This window comes from Crotalus tigris, unplaced genomic scaffold, assembly GCF_016545835.1.
Source record: "Crotalus tigris isolate CLP2741 ecotype Arizona unplaced genomic scaffold, ASM1654583v1 scf7180000022016.99658, whole genome shotgun sequence".
NCBI lineage: Eukaryota > Metazoa > Chordata > Lepidosauria > Squamata > Viperidae > Crotalus > Crotalus tigris.
Genome location: NW_024098821.1, coordinates 45679 through 64966, shown reverse-complemented (window position 1 = coordinate 64966; position 19288 = coordinate 45679). Strand labels below are relative to the sequence as shown.

The 19288-nt window shown below is 37.6% G+C and overlaps 1 protein-coding gene across 1 annotated transcript; it reads left to right on the top strand.

Annotated features, from left to right (window-relative positions):
- Positions 1–737: 737 nt before the first annotated feature.
- Positions 738–8596, top strand: LOC120296969 (vomeronasal type-2 receptor 26-like; the record flags this gene model as incomplete). Its single annotated transcript, XM_039319051.1, has 4 exons — positions 738–815; positions 4022–4249; positions 7185–7311; positions 7746–8596. Coding segments are annotated over exons 1-4 (1284 nt in total), but the record flags the coding sequence as incomplete, so codon positions are not given.
- Positions 8597–19288: the final 10692 nt, after the last annotated feature.

Sequence of the window (19288 nt, the reverse complement as noted above, 5' to 3'; positions counted from 1 at the left end):
ATATACTAAGACTTTTATTTTAAATAGATTGTGGTTGCTTGAGATTTCTACTTATTATGCAGTACTTATTATGGGACATATTTAAATATATCAATGTGATAAAATTTTACATCTTTAGTATATAGATTCTCCTAACAGTTGGCTCAATCCATCCGTTTCTGCCCTCCAATTGCATTGCTGCCCTACATATATGAAATAATCCTTTTAATGGCATTAAAACCTTCTCAAAATGTGATGCACAGATGCCCACCTGATCCTCAAGTGACATTCAGACACTCCACCTCAGCTCCTCATTCTATGCTTTCCTCACCTCTGGAATATCTTAACTAGTGAATTTTACAAATCATTTTTTTTCAAAGAAATGCTTCAAAACATAGGTGCACTCTTCACTTCTCTAATACTCATTAAAGCAGACAAATACATCATTTTAGGCAAAGAGAAAAAGCATTATCAGAGAAGTCTATCTAAATCCAATCCTTGTCACATTCTAAGATTGTAGAACTAACTGAAACTCTTCTTGCAGGCCATTGCCTAAAAACCTACAGCATATCCTAGCCTTCAATTTTGCCATTCAGGAGATCAACACGAATGAGAACTTGTTACCCAACATCACCTTGGTCTCCAAGGTCTATGACAATGGTTTTCAAGCATTGAAAGCTTCTGAGAACCTTTTGACTCTTTTCTTTGTTGAAGGCCATTGTCCCCTCAATTACAGGAGGGGAAAGGAGCAAAACATCATGGCTGTCATTGGTGATCTCCCTTCCCAGAACACGATACAGATGGCCAACATATTAAATGCCTACAAAATTCCACAGGTAGGTTTCCAGACTCACATAAATGCACAAGAAAAGAAAGAGTGGTGGTTAAAAGTGGAGAGAACCCCTCAAAAACAGCTGCAATATTGGGGAACTGATTTGGGGTAGTTTTTATTTATTTATTTTCCCAGAGAAATGTAATGCATCAATTATTATTACAACCACAGTAATTCTTAATAAGCACAAACATCATATTTAGTTTGTAAGAATTGGTGTAGGTATCATTGTTTCTTTCTTCTTCTTCTTCTTCTTCTTCTTCTTCTTCTTCTTCTTCTTCTTCTTCTTCTTCTTCTTCTTCTTCTTCTTCTTCTTCTTCTTCTTCTTCTTCTTCTTCTTCTTCTGGTGTTGAGAGAGATACAAAATTCTGATTTTTGCACTTCTGGTGGACTCATCCATTGCTAATTGATGCTGTAATAATGTCTCTGAAGTTGTCTCTCCATCTTCTGGGTGTGCTTCAAGTTCTTTGACTTGCTCCTCTTTCTGTAAATGCCACAACAATGTTAAAAACATTTATCAGTAAAGCACTAGTTATCTTAGCCTTATAATATAAAATGCCAGATGAATACTCTCAGATACTGTCAGGTCCTTAATGAATAAGACTCCTCTCTTGTTACTCATTCCTCTCTCCTCTCTATTTCTGGTTAACACAATCAAAGACTGAGATGATTTTTGTCTAAAAACTTTTGAATGGAATGCTAATGATAGTCTGGTTGCAAAAGCTCTGAGGAAAGATTTGTTGAGCTCCAGATTTAGTATTTTTCTCACCCATCAAGATTTTCTATGGAAAAACAGTGTCCCAAAGAAATGTACTTTTCCATTTTTTGATGCAATATTTAGTCTAAAAGTACATCATTATTATTCCTATTCTGCAGCTCAGTTATGGCTCTTTTGACCTTGCATTGAGTGATAAAATGCAGTTTCCTTCTTTCTTCTGGATGACTCCTAATGAAAACCTTCACTATGTTGGGATTATTCAGCTCTTGAAACATTTGGGATGGAATTGGATTGGCCTTCTCATCCCAGAAGACACCACTGGAGAGAGATTTTTCAGAATTCTGAGGCCAAAATTAATTCAGAGAGATATTTGCATTTCTTTCATTCAATTTATTCCAAGACTGATAAATTATGAGCCCAGTACCTTCCGGAAGAATAATCTAAATAACATAGCACTGTTCCTATGGTATAGTAAAACCAATGTAATAGTTGTTTATGGGGACATGCAATCTATAGAAGGCTTACGAGTAATTCTTGAATGCTATGAAATTAATAGCAGGCTCCCCATAGAGAGGGTTTGGATCATAAGTGCTTTGTGGGATGTCACTTCTGTCTTTGAGCCCCAGAAATTCACAGCATTGTCCTTCAATGGCAGCTTGTCTTTCGCCCTGCACACAAATATGGTACCAGGTTTTCAAGAGTTCCTTGAGAACCTAAATCCATTTCACTCTAAAATGTATTTCCTACCTCAGTTCTGGTGTGCTGCATTTACCTGTTCATTTCCAACATACAATATATATGCACAAGGCAAAGGAAGCTGCACTGGGAAGGAGGATCTGCGGAGTCTCCCCGGAACTGTCTTTGAAATGGAGATGTCTGGTCAGAGCTACAATATTTACAATGCTGTGTATGCTGTAGCGCAAGTTCTCCATACCATGTATTCACCCAGAACCAGGAAGAAGACAATGGACAAAGGAGAGAAGTGGAATTTTCTGAAAGTCCAACCTTGGCAGGTGAATTATGGTGCCTCCTAATGTAATGGAAATGTAGGTTTAACCGTATATTGATTTCAATTTTTACAACTTTCATTAACAGTATATTTTTACTCCAGTCCCATCTGCATTTATCTGAAAGTGGCTGGTTGAACAAAATATGATTTTGTTTAGATTACAGAAGATTACTTGCTGAGCCCGAGGGTGGGGTCAAATGCATCATCAATTTCGTGTCTCTGTACCCCCATAAAAGACCTAAGTTCCGCTCCCTTGACTTTTCTCTGGTACCAATTTGCCTTGACCATTAGTAGTTCATATTCTTATTTATAGGTATAATGAAATAAACCTGTACGACTTATGAACTCAGTTCTGGTTCCTGATTTCTTGCACCTGACAGGTAGGCATGCAACAAGTAACAATACCAGGTTCTTCATTTAGCTATTCCATTAGAGTAGAAGAATTATATATATAATATATATTTTAAATTGCTCTTTATAATTTTTAGTCATCTAGACACTTGGTGGTAACCTCTGAAAGTGCTTATTCCTTGTTGCAATTTTGATTTTTTTTACAGATATTATTTTAGCTATATGGAAGTAATTTTTTTCCCAGAGGCCTTTTGCTCTCTTTCCAATCTTCAATCCAAAAAATTCTCAAATCCAGTAAAAGATTACCTTTTTTGCAGCATTTTGTGGCTGAGTATTGAGAAAACTATTTACTACAGTAGAGACAAGAAAGAATTTCTGCAAAATAATAATAATGGAATGAAGTTGGATACTTACCTTTTTCTAAGATATGTTTGGTGTAAGCTGATTTAATCTGATTTAATCTGCAAAGGCCATAAAGGAACTTCTTAATCATGTTTTCTGGCACAGGATTCCAATAAATATGTTTTGTTATGATATTCATTAGATATAATGGGCAGCCACAAAGAGTCAAGCCATTTTCCAAAGCACATGAAAGCAGAACAAAAAGCAATGTTTGGAAACTAATCAAGGAGAAAACCAACTAAACCTAAGGAGAAATTTCCTGACAGTTAGAATAATTGATCAGTGGAACGGCTTTCCTTCAGAAGTTGTGGGTGCTCCGACACTGGAGGTTTTTAAGAGATTGGACAGGCATTTGTCTGAAATGATCTAAGGTCTCCAGCTTGAGCAAGAGGTTGGAGTAGAAGACCTTCAAGGTCCTTTCCAATTCTGTTATTCTAATATTCTGTTTTTCTGTTATATTTCTTAGCAATAATTTTTGTCTCTCATGAAATGCAAAATTTGGAAGAGCAGTCTATCTGACAAAATCTGTATTAATTACTTAAACTTAAAAAATATGAACATATTCCTGCAAAGTAGAATTATGCTTTTGAACATAAAAAAATATTAACTCAAATGTAGAAAGTTCATTAAAAATCAAGCTCAGCACCATTTGGTAAATCACAGCATGGAACTGTAAATCCTATTGCCTACTATTAGCACTAATTTCTCACTTATCTCTCTTATCTTTTAGCTTCATTTATTTCTGAAAAACCTCCATTTCAACAATAGTGCTGGGGAAGAAATAGCTTTCAATGAGAATGGAAACCTGGCAGCAGCATACGATATCATCAACTTGATTACTTTCCCCAATCGATCCTTTCAGAAGGTCCAAGTTGGACATATTGAACCTCAGAGTTCTCAGAAGGAAGACCTCACCATTAATACAACTGCCATTGTATGGAATCCCAAATTTAAGCAGGTGAATTTTAAAAAAACCACTAAAATGGTGATATTTTCTCAATTTCTGGAATTTTAAACAAGTAAACTCAGAATTGTTCCAAGATCATTTGAAATCTTTTAATGATGTTAGAACAATTTTGTATCCTGGAAAAATGAAACAATTCTCAATTCTACATTATACTTTCAGATTGTGGGGAAAGAGAGCTTTGCTGGCTGGGGTTATGGAACATCTGGGTCCAGAGGACTTTCCCACTAATGGGTTTATCTGACTGTTTAGTCGATGGTTGAATCAGTTTCAGAACCAAAGCATGAAAAAGATCAGCAAATCTATTTACCACTTCAGCCTAACCTACACATCCCATCTCCCTGGATTTTTGCAGGGCATGTTTCTCTTGCCACTCACAGTTTTTCCTTCCCATAGCCAATTCAAAAATCTGGGGACAGCTGCTCGCCATTTTGATATAGTGGTTTTTTCAAGTGATGTGCTTTGGAAAAGTATAATAAATTTACTGCTTTAGAGAAGTGAATAGCTTTTCAGCAGGCAGTGATGCTTATGCATTTTGAAAACAGGCAAGATTGAACTAATGTGCTATCCCATTGTATTGCTCATCACAGAATAGGAGAGATTAATTAGACATCTACTAAAACTGACCATCACCCCAACTCTTCCGCTCACCACACCTGGATTTGCTTCCTTGATTGGCATAATTTGTTCTTGTATGATAGCCTCTGCGGTGGGAATGCCCCCTTGCACATCTCAGAAGCTGCATTCTACTGCTTGTGAAATGCTTTGGATATGCTGTATGTCAGGCTGTGCCATGTGGTTGGTCTTATACCTTCTTTCTTCCTTTTTCTCCCCATTGTGTTGCACAGACATCTTATGACAAATGATTGTGGGCACCCATTCTGCTTGAATTGTTCATGTAGGTATCTGCTCTCCAACTGTTTGTCTTGCTGGTTACTCCAGTGGCTTTTCACCTTGCCTTATAGTGTTCTGATGCAACTCCTTTCGTGTGACAGTGGATGGTTGCTGCTGAAATTCAGAATTGTGGAGCGTGGGTGGCCTTGTGATAAACTGTGGTTTCTAGGTATCCCAAAGATGCTTTTTCATGCAGCAACTGGACTTTCTTGTTTTTCTTTGAAGACATTTCACTTCTCATCCAAGAGCTGAAGAAGCTTCTTGGATGAGAATTGAAACGTCTTCAAAGAAAAATAGCAAAGTCCAGTTGCCTTGTAAAAAAGAATTTTTGGGATTACTATGACCTGGATAACGAGAATCTCCATAAACATTTAACTCTAGTTTCTAGGCTTCCATCTTCTGTGTTTACAAGTACATCAAAAAATCGCAAATGCCTAGTTGTTTTTCCTTCATTGTGAACTGTATATTAGGGAGGATGGAGTTCAGTATGGTATGAAAATTTGTAAGTGTATTTCTCTTGATGATGACAAATATCTCATCCATGTAGCAGCACCAGAATTTAGGTGTGTAGTTCTGAAATGAATGGTGTTCTATCTCACCCAGGACTGTTTCTGTAATGATTCTGTCATGGTTCCGACAGACAGAGACAAATAAAGCAGAACTCCAAGGCTTGAAACTTCCTTAGAGAACATGTTTATTAGTTACAAAGTATCGGCATGGTCAAGATTGAAACCAAGTCTGGATACATACATACATAACAATTCCCCAATAAAAAGTTAGAAATCCCACCCATAAAGCTATGCAAGCAACTATTGCTTTTTCTTGGATGAGAAGCAAAACGTCTTCAAAGAAAAACAACAAAGTCCTATTGTCTCATAAAAAAGTATTTGGGATAACAATGACCTGGATGACTGAGAATCTCCATAGACATTTAACTGTAGTTTCTAGGCTTCCATCTTCTGTGTTTACAAATGGTAATTGCCTAACTGTTTCTTCCTCCATTGTGAACTGTATGTTGGGGAAGATGGAGTTCAGAATGGCATGAAAATCTTTAAGAGCATTTCTCTTGATGATGACAAAAATCTCATCCACATAGCAGCACCAGAATTTAGATATCTAGTTATGAAATATATGGTGTTCTAGTTCATGCAGGACTGTTTCTCCTGCATGAATTCCTGACATTCATCAGATGAGGAGCCCCGAACTCATTGGTAGCCTCACACTGCAATGGACAAGGATACACATTCAATTTTCAACTTTTAAGATTGTTGGACAAGCAGGCACAAAAAAAGCCAGGGAAGTAATTGAAGCCTGGTCCCCTTGTCAGTCATTAGGAGTGATGATTTACATTTAGCCTAGTACTTAAAAGGTGAGGGCTGGGCAGCACACGCTAATGACTTAAAAGCCAGCCATCGACATCTAAAAAGCCACTTATCACAGGTACTATAAATACCACACACAGAACAGCACATACTGTGTTAGAGAGAAGTTCCTAGAAGATGGGCTCCAACACAAGTCCAAAAGCTTGTAATACAACCTCGGGTCCCAGAGACCGACCCAGATTGGATCCTGCAATATTATCCTGGGACACACATATTGGCCTTCATTTGTGACTACATTTATTATACATGGAGAATCAGGACACCATTCTCCAATGGCAATGCAACACAGAGATAATTAAAAAAGGACAGCAAATGCTAGGCAGGAATATATTTGCCATCAGCTCAAGGAAGTGAGGAAGACTAAATATGGATGTCATTACCAACCAAAATTCTTAGAAATTCAACATTTCTCATATAAGTTTATTTCTTATTATTTGTCAAATTAAGACAGCTCATTAAGTTTGTGAGAGATTCCTTTATGACCCTCTTCGGATATTTCAAATTCCTTTATGTATGATGTAGGAGTTGTGAAGGGATTTCTATCCAAATTTTCAATAGCAGTTAAAAGATGTTCACCTCTCTTCTAACTGAATCTAGCAATCAGTTCTAGGAATTTAAAAATTTTAATTATTTTCTTTTGCAATTCCCATTAGACACCACCTTCTGCCACCTGTGTAGAAAGTTGCTATCCTGGGTACCGGAAATTAATTAAGGAGGGGAAACAGGTTTGCTGCTATGACTGTGTCCAATGTTCAGAGGGGAGCATTTCCACCCTGGTTGGTAAGAAAAAGAGATCTACGGTAATATCTCTTTAAAAATACATTATTCTCTAATCAAGTTTGGGTTTTTTAATATAATTTTAAACACAAGAATAGATTGATTGGGATCTCTCACCTGCCTTGTTTTTTTTCTTCTTTTTTTAAATAGAAGTTTTTCTTTATTTAGGTCTGTAATCTCTTCTTCAAGAAATATGGCATATTAAATAAACTTTTAAAAAGATTTTCCTAAGGCACAATTTTTGAAAGAGGTTTATTTTCTTTATATGAAGCCAATTCTACTTATGAGATTGAAGTGGTAATATGGAAATTTGCTCAGAATACAACCATACTTTTATGTGTGAAGATTCCAAAAACTGTTTCAGCAAGGAATAATTGTTAAAACCTAATATCAATTCAATGTATAGAATTTTTAAAGATTTTATTTATGATTTTTAGATTCCAAGCAATGTGAGAGGTGCCCAGAAGAACAATATCCAAATGAGAAGCACCATCAATGTATTCCCAAAATTATTGCCTACTTATCCTACAAAGAATTCCTGGGAGAAATCCTGACTAGCTTTGCTGTTTCTTTTACTGTAATCACAATTGTAGTGATGGGGACATTTATCCGCCACCAAAACACTCCCATTGTCAAAGCCAACAATTGGGATATCACCTGCACTTTGCTTTTCTCACTCCTGCTGTGTTTTCTCTGCTCTTTCTTCTTCCTCGGATGCCCAGGGATAGTCACATGTCTCCTCCGGCAAGCAGTTTTTGGAGTTGTCTTCTCCATTGCAGTATCTTGTGTGTTAGCCAAAACCATCACTGTGGTTCTGGCCTTCATAGCCACAAAGCCAGGGAACCGCATGAGGTGGTGGATAGTCATTGTGTTTTGCTCATTTATTCAAACAAGCATCTGTGCTGTGTGGTTGACCCTTTCTCCTCCTTTCCCAGAGTTGGACATGCATTCCCAATTGGATGAGATCTTAGTGCAATGCAACGAAGGCTCAGAGATCATGTTTTATGTTGTGCTGGGCTACATGTGGCTTTTGGCCCTCATCAGCTTCATAGTGGCCTTCTTTGCCCGGAAGTTGCCCGACAGTTTCAATGAAGCCAAACTCATCACCTTCAGCATGCTGGTCTTTTGCAGTGTTTGGGTCTCCTTTGTGCCAACCTACTTAAGCACTAAGGGGAAATCCATGGTGGCTGTGGAGGTCTTCTCTATCTTGGCCTCAAGTGGTGGCTTATTAGGTTGCATTTTTATGCCCAAGTGCTATATTATCATGCTGAGACCAGAGCTGAATGCCAGAGAGCAGCTAGTTAGGAAAAAGACTAGTGTGGTTTCAAGTGCAGCGTAAATGCTGCCCTAATTCCTAATTTGGCTGAAGACAACATAACAGATGATTGGTCAAAGAATTTTATTCAGGAATAGATGTCTTCTTCCATTTTTGAAAGGAATAACATTTAGACTTGTATACAGCTCCATAGCAATTTCAGCACTCTCGGCACGGTTTACCATGTAAGCATTACTTGCACATTGCCCCCAACAATCTGGGTCTTTATTTACCAACCTCAGAAGGTTGGAAAGCTGAGCGAACCTTGCACCTAGTCAAGATCAAACTGGGCTTTGTATGCAATACTGTCTTCTAACACTATGTCACCAGGGCTCTTAATGTAAGAAACTTCACAAACACACAATAACAAGGAAAAAATGTGCACTATTTTTTCTGGATGAAGACGTCTTTTTCTTTGATCCATAAATTGAAAGCTACATTTATAAATATAGTGGCTAGGATATCCACAATTAATCTTATTTATTAAATAAGATTTTATCTTCTTTATATTGAATTACAATAAAATGCTAATATGATTTATAGTTATGTATTTATGTATCTTTCCAACACATTTTCGTTTTAATATCATAATTTAAATTTCAGGGTATGGGGATCAGATTCAAAATTTTGGAAAATGCCAACACCTCAGAATGTTATGCTCTGATATAAAACATGATGAGTCAGACCATCCAAATTACTTCTCTACTGGCGGAAACATTTTCTGCCCGGGTATTTCAACAAAATAGTGATTTGTTATTAGCAATTTTACTTCAATTTACAATATTTACGCAATTTTATTAAATTGTCAACACACTTTCTTTGCTATCTTGTCCCTTATTTTATTTATTTTTTATTGAATTTATAAAGCTACCCACCACACATGGAAGGGAAATCTCAGTGGTGCACAACAAAGAGGTAAAACCACAGATAAAAACCACAGGTATAAATATATATACAAATCATATGAACAATAAATATAAAAACAGAAATGCAAATCCTAGGTGAAGGGAGAGTAAAACTAGCCATCTCAGCAATAGAGCCATCTACACATGTCTCCCATTCCCTGAGAGCCCCAGGTCTGATGACATAATCAACTCTTGAGGGCCTTCAGGAATTAAACAGGATAGAGCTCATCTAATTTTAGGGATGAAGAATGTTCCATAAGCCGGATAACACATCAGAGGTTACATTTCATAGGAACCACTAAATACATGTCCCTATCTGATGGTCCCACAGCATGCATCCTCTAGCACAATGGTTCTTAACCGTTTTGAACGAATCGCCCCCTTGAGCCAATGATGAAATTGTCATCGCCCCTCTCCCCCAACATAACCTCTCAATCACCACATAGGAAAAAGTTCTTCAATTTATGCAAACACTTTTTTTGTTTTCTTTAAAATTGTCATCAGGACATATCAATGCAAATAATTTATTTCCAGTCTTTTTCCCATATCTCAACTGTATGAAAAAATTTGGTGCCACCCATCACTTTATTCCCAAACTTCGTGATACATGTATTTCATTATTATCTTATTTATTCAAGACACTTAAATGTAATGACCACTGAAAACAAAATTCAATTGCAAGAAAGTGAAATGCCCGAAAAGAAAAACAGTAATATTTAATGATAGAATTACAAGTGAAATTTAAGATGCAAAAAGAAATATAAAAAGAGTAGAAGCTGCTGCACAACGCACATGAAGATAAGAAATGCGTATTCACATAAATGTGGCATTCTGTACTGAAGCTAGCTGGAGGAACATTTGAAAACACAATTCAATCCACTAATAGCAAGCGATCTGATGTTTTTGTACAACAGATATACAGCGATTCACTGTACGAAAAAGTCTCAAAAGTGTTTCCTGGGGGGGGGGGCGATATCGCCCAGGTTAAGAACCACTGTTCTAGCACATCTGATGAGGTGACCTGATGTAATCAGAGAGAGGCGGTCCATAAAATAGCCTGGCCCCTTATCATGAAGGAGTCATGTTTATTGCTTATTCTTTTTTTATTGTATTTCTGCTAGTGTTACATTGTTTGAGTTGGTGGCCTTATAAATCTAATAAACAAATACACCAACAAAGAAAAGATGCTGATAGGATCCTCACAGAGGATGTGGCTTTCTTTCAATAGAAAAATAGATATTGAGAATCAAAAGTACAATATGCTTGATGAGGAAAAAAAGTGATAATTAAAACAAAAATACACCATCTGCACATCTCATCTTGAGGCAGGTAAATGAGGGATAAGGCCAACTGTGATTTCTCTATAATAGCCCTACATAGCACAGAAACTTACAAAGGTAGATTTCAGAGGCCCAAATAAATGAGATTCTGAATGTACGCAATTGATTATGTGCCAGTCTCAGTGAAAAGAAAAGGAAATATAACTCTATTGTTAAGTATATAATGGAAGAGGGAAGGGTTTTCCATTCACAGATTGGCATAACTTAACTATCAGGCAATGTCCATGCCAAGAAAGCCATCATGACATTGATGATCCCAATTAGACACTTCTTCTAATTAGACATAATCGTATGAGCTATCTATCTGGGCATGGATATCAGATGTGGAAAAGAGTGCAAGTTGACTCTTCAAAGCACAATTGTTGATGTGAAGGAATGAACAGATCATGAAGACTAAAATAGTTTTCTACTGACTTACTTCATTTGTGACCAAGGAAAGAGAAAGACTTAAGGAAGCCAAAAATGCACTCAAAAGTTCTTCAAAGGACAATCTTACTATTTCTTTGAAAATACAACAAACACCGGCAGTTTTATTGAAGAAAAAAAAAGTGGCATGCTTCATCGCTCATCCTATCAGGTGACTTCAGAGGAATGGAAGCTGCCTGGCACTTCTTGGCTACTTGACTAAATGCTTATTTCAAACCCCAGGCTTCTGAGTCAATCTCCAATTCAAGAAATGTGTTAAGCCTATGTTCAAAAGCAGTTCCATCAGCAGAGGACTTGTGAGAAGGCAGGTGCATATGACAGTGCAGGATAGAGAGATCTGGCTTGTATAATCCCACCATTACCATGCCTGTCCATTGTTTAGAGAGTATGGATTTATCTATGTCCTCCTCCACACTGGGGGAAAGGTATGCAGGTTCAGAGATGGGAAGAGAACACTTTCACTGAGCTGAGAAGGAGCATTCTAGGACCCTGTCACCACTGCACGCAAACAGGGATCTTGAACTTTCTACCAAAATATCCATCATTCTCCAGATTGTCCCATCCTGCTCTAAAAAATCTTTGCCCAACTTCAGGAGTCTTCCCTTGAAAAGTAGTAATCAAAGTCTCAATATAATTCTTAATGCTTTGTCACATGAATAGAACAAGGTATCTAATCCTGTTAGTATTTAAATCTGTATTCATTTAGCAAACTTATATAGCTTCCCATCCATACACAAATATATCTGAGCAGCTAATAAAGTATATATAAAAGCAAAATATAAACACCATTGGAAACATCATTTAAAAATCAATTGAGTCTCTTACAAGGCATGTAAGAATTAAACAACTTCCACCTCCATTAAAGGACTCCACCAATATTCTAGCCCCAATGACTGAAGAAGGAACCAAGTCTTCAAGATTCTAGAAAGTCAATATAAAAGCTTTCTGGATTAAGATATGGTGGAATATTCAAAGAATTTTTAGAAGGAGGGTAAAATTTACCCCGCAATTATTTTTATTAGGTATTGTTACGGATTGTGATGCTAAGGAAGTTATATTGATGTTAAATTTGATCACAGCCGCAAGGCTGTTAGTAGGACAATATTGGAAGAAGGAATCTTTGCCTACCTTACAAGAGTGGTTTTATAAAGTTTCTTATTTGGCGGAAATGGCAAAGATTTCAGCTTTCTTAAAGGAGCAATCTCAAGAGAAATTTTTTGTTGTATGGGAAAAATGGATAAATTTTATACAATATAATTTGGATATGGAAAAATATCATTTAGCTTTTTCATAAATTGTATAAAAAATTTTGATATTTTATAGATTGTTTTTTTTTCTTTTTCCGTCTTTTGTTTTCTTCCTTCTCTTTTTTTCTTTTATTTTTTTATCTTTCTTTCTTCTTCTTTTTCTTTCTCTCTCTCTTTTTCCTCTCTTTTTTCTTTCTTTTTTAAGTATTTTTCTTTTCAATGCCTAGGTCATATATATTTTATTATTAATCATTTTATAAGTTGTAAAAATTTGTTTAGGTTTTTTAAAATTTTAAATAAGCCTGTATTCAGTTCTGGGAAGCTCGGGGAGGGGGGAGGGAGGGGGGTGTTTGGGAGGGATTGGGTGAGGGTTGGTTGTTTATTTGTAAAACTTTTAAAAAATTTTCAATAAAAAAAAAAGATTCTAGAAAGTCCACATGGTTGGGACCATCTGAATTTTGAAAAGAAGCTTCACAGTACAGAAGACATATGTCCAGGATCCCACTCGGTATCATTCTTTCACAAAATGGATCCAGAATTTCCCAACCTGCCAGAACTGTGACACCACTGAAAACAGGCAGCCCTGCACATTACTATGTATCATGTAGCAGTTTAAAAATGACAACCAACATTTGATCAAGAGCATTCTGTCATTACAGTCTGGTTTGGAAGCATTACTGCTTCAGACTGAAAGGCTGTGCAGAGAATGGTGAGGATGGCAGAAAACATTATTGGCAGTTCCCTTCCTTCAATCCAGGACATAGCATATAAGCATTGCTTGAGCAGGGTCCGCAATATTGTCTGGGACACTACACATCCATTTCATAACCTGTTTTCCTTGTTACCTTCTGGGAGGAGGATTCTGGGTAACCAAAACAGAACATCCAGATTCAGTCTCACTTTTGTTCCATATAGTATCAACCTTGTGAACTCTCAACCTTCCTCTTTCCACTATATGGGAAAAAAAGTGGGGCAAAAAAGTATTTAGTCAGCCACCAATTGTGCAAGTTCTCCCACTTAAAAAGATGAGAGAGGCCTGTAATTGTCATCATAGGTAGACCTCAACTATGAGAGACAAAATGAGAAAACAAATCCAGACAATCACATTGTCTGATTTGGAAAGAATTTATTTGCAAATTATGGTGGAAAATAAGTATTTGGTCACCTACAAACAAGCAAGATTTCTGGCTCTCACAGACCTGTAACTTTTTCTTTAAGAGGCTCCTCTGTCCTCCACTCATTACCTGTATTAATGGCACCTGTTTGAACTTGTTATCAGTATAAAAGACACCTGTCCACAACCTCAAACAGTCACACTCCAAACTCCACTATGGTGAAGACCGTCGAAGGACACCAGAAACAAAATTGTAGACCTGCACCAGGCTGGGAAGACTGAATCTGCAATAGGTAAGCAGCTTGCTGTGAAGAAATCAACTGTGGGAGCAATAATTAGAAAATGGAAGACATACAATACCACTGATAATCTCCCTCGATCTGGGGCTCCACGCAAGATCTCATCCCATGGGGTCAAGATGATCACAAGAACGGTGAGCAAAGATCCCAGAACCACACGGGGGGACCTAGTGAATGACCTGCAGAGAGCTGGGACCAACATAACAAAGGCAACCATCAGTAACACACTACACCGCCAGAAACTCAGATTCTGCAGTGCCAGACGTGTCCCCCTGCTTCAGCCAGTACATGTCTGGGCCCATCTGAAGTTTGCTAGAGACCATTTGGATGATCCAGAAGAGGATTGGGAAAATGTCCTATGGTCAGATGAAACCAAAGTAGAACTCTTTGGTAGAAACACAACTCGTCGTGTTTGGAGGAGAGAGAATGCTGAGTTACATCCAAAGAACACCATACCTGCTGTGAAGCATGGGGGTGGCAACATCATGCTTTGGGGCTGTTTCTCTGCAAAGGAACTAGGACGACTGATCCGTGTACAGGAAAGAATGAATGGGGCCATGTATCGTGAGATTTTGAGTGCAAACCTCCTTCCATCAGCAAGGGCATTGAAGATGAAATATGGCTGGGTCTTTCAGCATGACAATGATCCCAAACACACCGCCCGATCAATGAAGGAGTGGCTTCGTAAGAAGCATTTCAAGGTCCTGGAGTGGCCTAGCCAGTCTCCAGATCTCAACCCCATAGAAAACTTGGAATACTGCATCCAGTTTTGGTCACCACGATGTAAAAAAGATGTTGAGACTCTAGAAAGAGTACAGAGAAGAGCAACAAAGATGATTAGGGGACTGGAGGCTAAAACATATAAGGAACGGTTGCTAGAATTGGGTATGTCTAGTTTAACGAAGAGAAGGACAAGGGGGGACATGATAGCAGTATTCCAATATCTCAGGGGCTGCCATAAAGAAGAGGGAATTAAGCTATTTTCCAAAGCACCTGAAGGCAGGACAAGAAGCAACGGGTGGAAACTAATCAAGGAGAGAAGCAACCTAGAACTAAGGAGAAACTTCCTGACAGTGAGAACAATTAATCAGTGGAACAGCTTGCCTCCAGAAGCAGTAAATGCTCCAACACTGGAAGTTTTTAAGAAGAGACTGGACAGCCATTTGTCCGAAATGGTGTAGGGTTTCCTGCCCGAGCAGGGGGTTGGACTAGATGACCTCCAAGGTCCCTTCCAACTTTACTATTATTATTATTATTATTATTATTATTATTATTATTATTATTATTATTATTATTATTATAAAACCTTTGGAAGGTGTTGCCCAGCGACAGCCCCAAAACATCACTGCTCTAGAGGAGATCTGCATGAAGGAATGGGCCAAAACACCAGCAACAGTGTGTGCCAACCTTGTGAAGACTTACAGAAAATGTTTGACCTCTGTCATTGCCAACAAAGGATATATAACAAAGTATTGAGATGAATTTTTGATATTGACCAAATACTTATTTTCCACCATAATTTGTAAATAAATTCTTTCCAAATCAGACAATGTGATTGTCTGGATTTGTTTGCTCATTTTGTCTCTCATAGTTGAGGTCTACCTATGATGACAATTACAGGCCTCTCTCATCTTTTTAAGTGGGAGAACTTGCACAATTGCCCCACAGTATATCATGTGTATATAAGATATACAGTGGGGCAATACTTTTTTGCCCCACTGTATATCATGTGTATATATGTGTTATGCATGTGTATGGATAGATATATACTTTCTTTTGAGAGCAGGCAATAGAATTTCAGTTTTAATGTGGGCCAGTATACTCATACTAAAAAATGACAAATACAATTGCATTCCAAACCAGACACAGCTTCCAAATGCTTTTGAAGGGCAGTTCCAAGTAAGTCCATTGCAATAGACCAACTGATAATGAGCATTGGATCCCAAATCAGCAATAAGTATAAATGGCACACTAGAAAACTTTATGCAAAATTCTCCTGCCTTTTTCTCAAAAAGAAGACCTGAACCATATAAGCAACAGCCTCTTATCTTTCTGGAATTTCTTTTATTTTTGTGGGATTAGATTAATTTTAATAGCAGTCACCTCCTAGTGTCACAGAAAGCAAAATATCTCAATCGATAAACTTCCTGTACACAAGACTGAACTTAATTTCTTTAATAGAGCTACCAACTATCTGCTTTGCAAAGAATCTTGGCCAATTTCCATTATTCTTAATTTGATCAATAATTTTCATTTAATCATTGAAACAAAAAAACCTTGAAGCTCCTTTTTAAATTTATTTTTATTTTTTGTTTCTGCACTATTGTATTTTCTTTTCTTTTTTCTTAATGTTAGTTTTTATGTTAGTTTAAAGCTTTTAATAATATATATATTAAACAAAATGAAGAACGTATCTTTATTCAGCAAAAAGCACACAATTAGCCTTCAACCATTCTCAATTTTTCAGCTAACAAATGAGCCAATCTCACCTTAGAACAGTGGTTCTCAACCTGTGGGTCGGGACCCCATTTGAGGTCGAACGACCATTTCACGGGGGCCACCAAACAAGGCTGTCCGCCATTTTTCCCCCTTTTCTTTGGCCACGCCCCTGGCACCCGGTGATGTATAAGTGGTTGGGGGTCACCACAACATGGGGAACTGTATTATGGGGTCATGGCATTAGAAAGGTTGAGAACTACTGCCTTAGAATCTTTCAGAGATTGTCTGCATTACGTCTACCCTGGCATTGTGCCTTTATTTTGAAACTACGAATCTTAGCTTCTTCTTATGCAGTATCAATCATTCCTTTTCCTTACCATTTGCTCCTTTTTATTTAATTCAGGATGTATTATAATAATATAGCATTTGGGAAGGAAAATACAACTCAATAAACCAAAAGCAGAGGTTAAGATGGAGAAAATCTCCACGGCTACCATCAATTTGCCCTTGGTGCTCAAGTAGGTGGGGATGAAGGAAATCCAAACACTGCAAAACACCAACATGCTGAAAGTGATGAACTTGGCTTCATTGAAACTGTCAGGCAATTTCCTGGCAAAGAAAGCCACTGTGAAGCTGACAATGGCCAGAAGACCCATGTAGCCCAACACAATGTAAAACATCATCTCTGAGCCTTCGTTGCATTTCACTAAGATCTCACCCACTTGGGAATGCTTCTCTAATTCTGGAAAAGGGGGCTTGTTCACTAACCAAACAGCACAGATGGCAATCTGAATCAAAGAACAAGGCACAATAACCAAGATTGCTAGCCTCTTTCCCATCCATTTCCTCATCTTGTTCCCTGGTTTTGTAGCCACAAAAGCCAGAACCACAGTGATCGTTTTGGCCAGTACACAGGAAACAGCAACAGAGAAGGTGATACCAAACACAGCCTGCCTTAAAAGGCAGGTTTCCTTGCTAGGTCTTCCTATGAAGAAGAGGGAGCAAAGAAAACATAGCAGCAGAGAGGTGAGTAGGATACATGTGATGCTGCAATTGTTGGCTTTCACAATGGGAGTGTTCGAGTGTAACCTGAAGATTGCCATCACAATAAGTGTGGTCAGAGAAAGAAAAAGTGCCAAAGATGTCAGAGCTGTTCCCAGGCCATCTTTATAGGACAGGTAAGTCATTACTTTGGGAATGCATTCTTGTTGATTTGTGTTAGGATATTGTTCTTCTTGGCAGGACTCACATTCATCTGCATCTAAAGATCACAAGCATAAATTCAGTATTTGAACTTTGTACTAATATTTTTCATACTTCCTGCTCTTTATATATTATTTGATATAGAAAAGTTAGTATTAAACTCTACAAAAGTCTTTTAAAATGATGGTCCCCAATCTTTTCAGCTTTCTGGAACAGTAACAGCACTGGCAGTGGTGGGGAGAGAGAATAGTTTTGCACAAGCAATGGGTGAGCACACAGCTCCATTTGCATGAGCAGCAGGTGCACAAAGCTCACACAAATGGAGCTTCACGTGTTCATACATATAACTGCACACCACTTGCATGGCCCAGTTCTGAATAGGCACACCTTGGGGGTTGGGGTCCCTGATTTAAAAGCACAAATCAATATAAGAATAGCCTTTGAATACACTACTGAAGACCATAAACCATAATAAAGTCATTAGATGTATGTGAGGGAGAAAGCACAAAATAGAAAATTTCGGGATGTTTTCCTAGATAGATCTGAATTCTACACTTACCCATTTGTGTTGAGATCCTCCCTGAAGGACACTGAATGCAATCATAACAACAGATTTGTTTCCCCTGCTGAATTAGTTTGCTTTGTCCAGGATGGCAGCTCTCAACACAGGTGGATTTTGGCACCTTCTGTTAATATTGGCCAGAAAAAAAGAGTCTATAGAACAAGAAATAGCTTTCTCCTCTCACTGATAATTCTGAATTACATACATTTGGAACAGATAGATTTTAGAAATTATGAATCAGGTTATTAATATCTTAGAAAGATTCCTATTTTCTCAACTATCTGACATTGGTAACTCTTCCTGCATTTTTCTTTTTCCCCAATATATTTTCTAAATTCAGCTCTCTCAACAAATTTCCTTGCTGTTCTCCAGATTACCACTCAAATGATACTGATATTAAGCGTAAGAAAATATAACAGTTCCAACCTGATGAAACGTAGGATTCCACATAACGGCACTTGCATTAATGATGAATTCTTTTCCAAGTTGAAAACTGGGATCGATTCTTCCAACTTGAACTCTCTTGAAAGATTCATTGGGAAATGTCACCAAATTGATGAGGTCATAGCCTATCGCTAAATCGCTCTCTTCATCGAGAAATATTTCATCTCCAACGTTATTGTTAAAGTGGACTTGTCTCAAAAATGAATTAAGCTAGAGGGAAGGAGAAATAGGTTACTGCTGTAACAAAAAGTAATGGTCACTTGGAACATCAGTGATATGACATTTAAATTGAGATATGATGCAGTACTGAAAATTAGTGTTTTTGAAGTACATCAAGAATCGAAAAGGTTTTATCCAACGAGAACATGGATGGTTAACCGTAACAGCAATATTTTTCATCTGAATCTGAAACCAGGGACTCATTCCATTCTGTCTAAACTATGTAAGATGACAGAAAGGATTTTTTTCCCTTTTCCCTGAGAAACTACAAGTCTGCCTATCAAATTCATTCTCCAGAGACTCACTTCTCCCAGTTTTGAATGACATGGATAAATATTTTGTTTCAAAGAAATCAGGCTATGTCCGTTCATCACTTTTTTATTTCTACCTAAATCGTAACTAACTTACACCTTTTCTGGAGTACTCCAGCTACAAGCAATTTAGGCCTTTTTACTCATTTGGGAGAA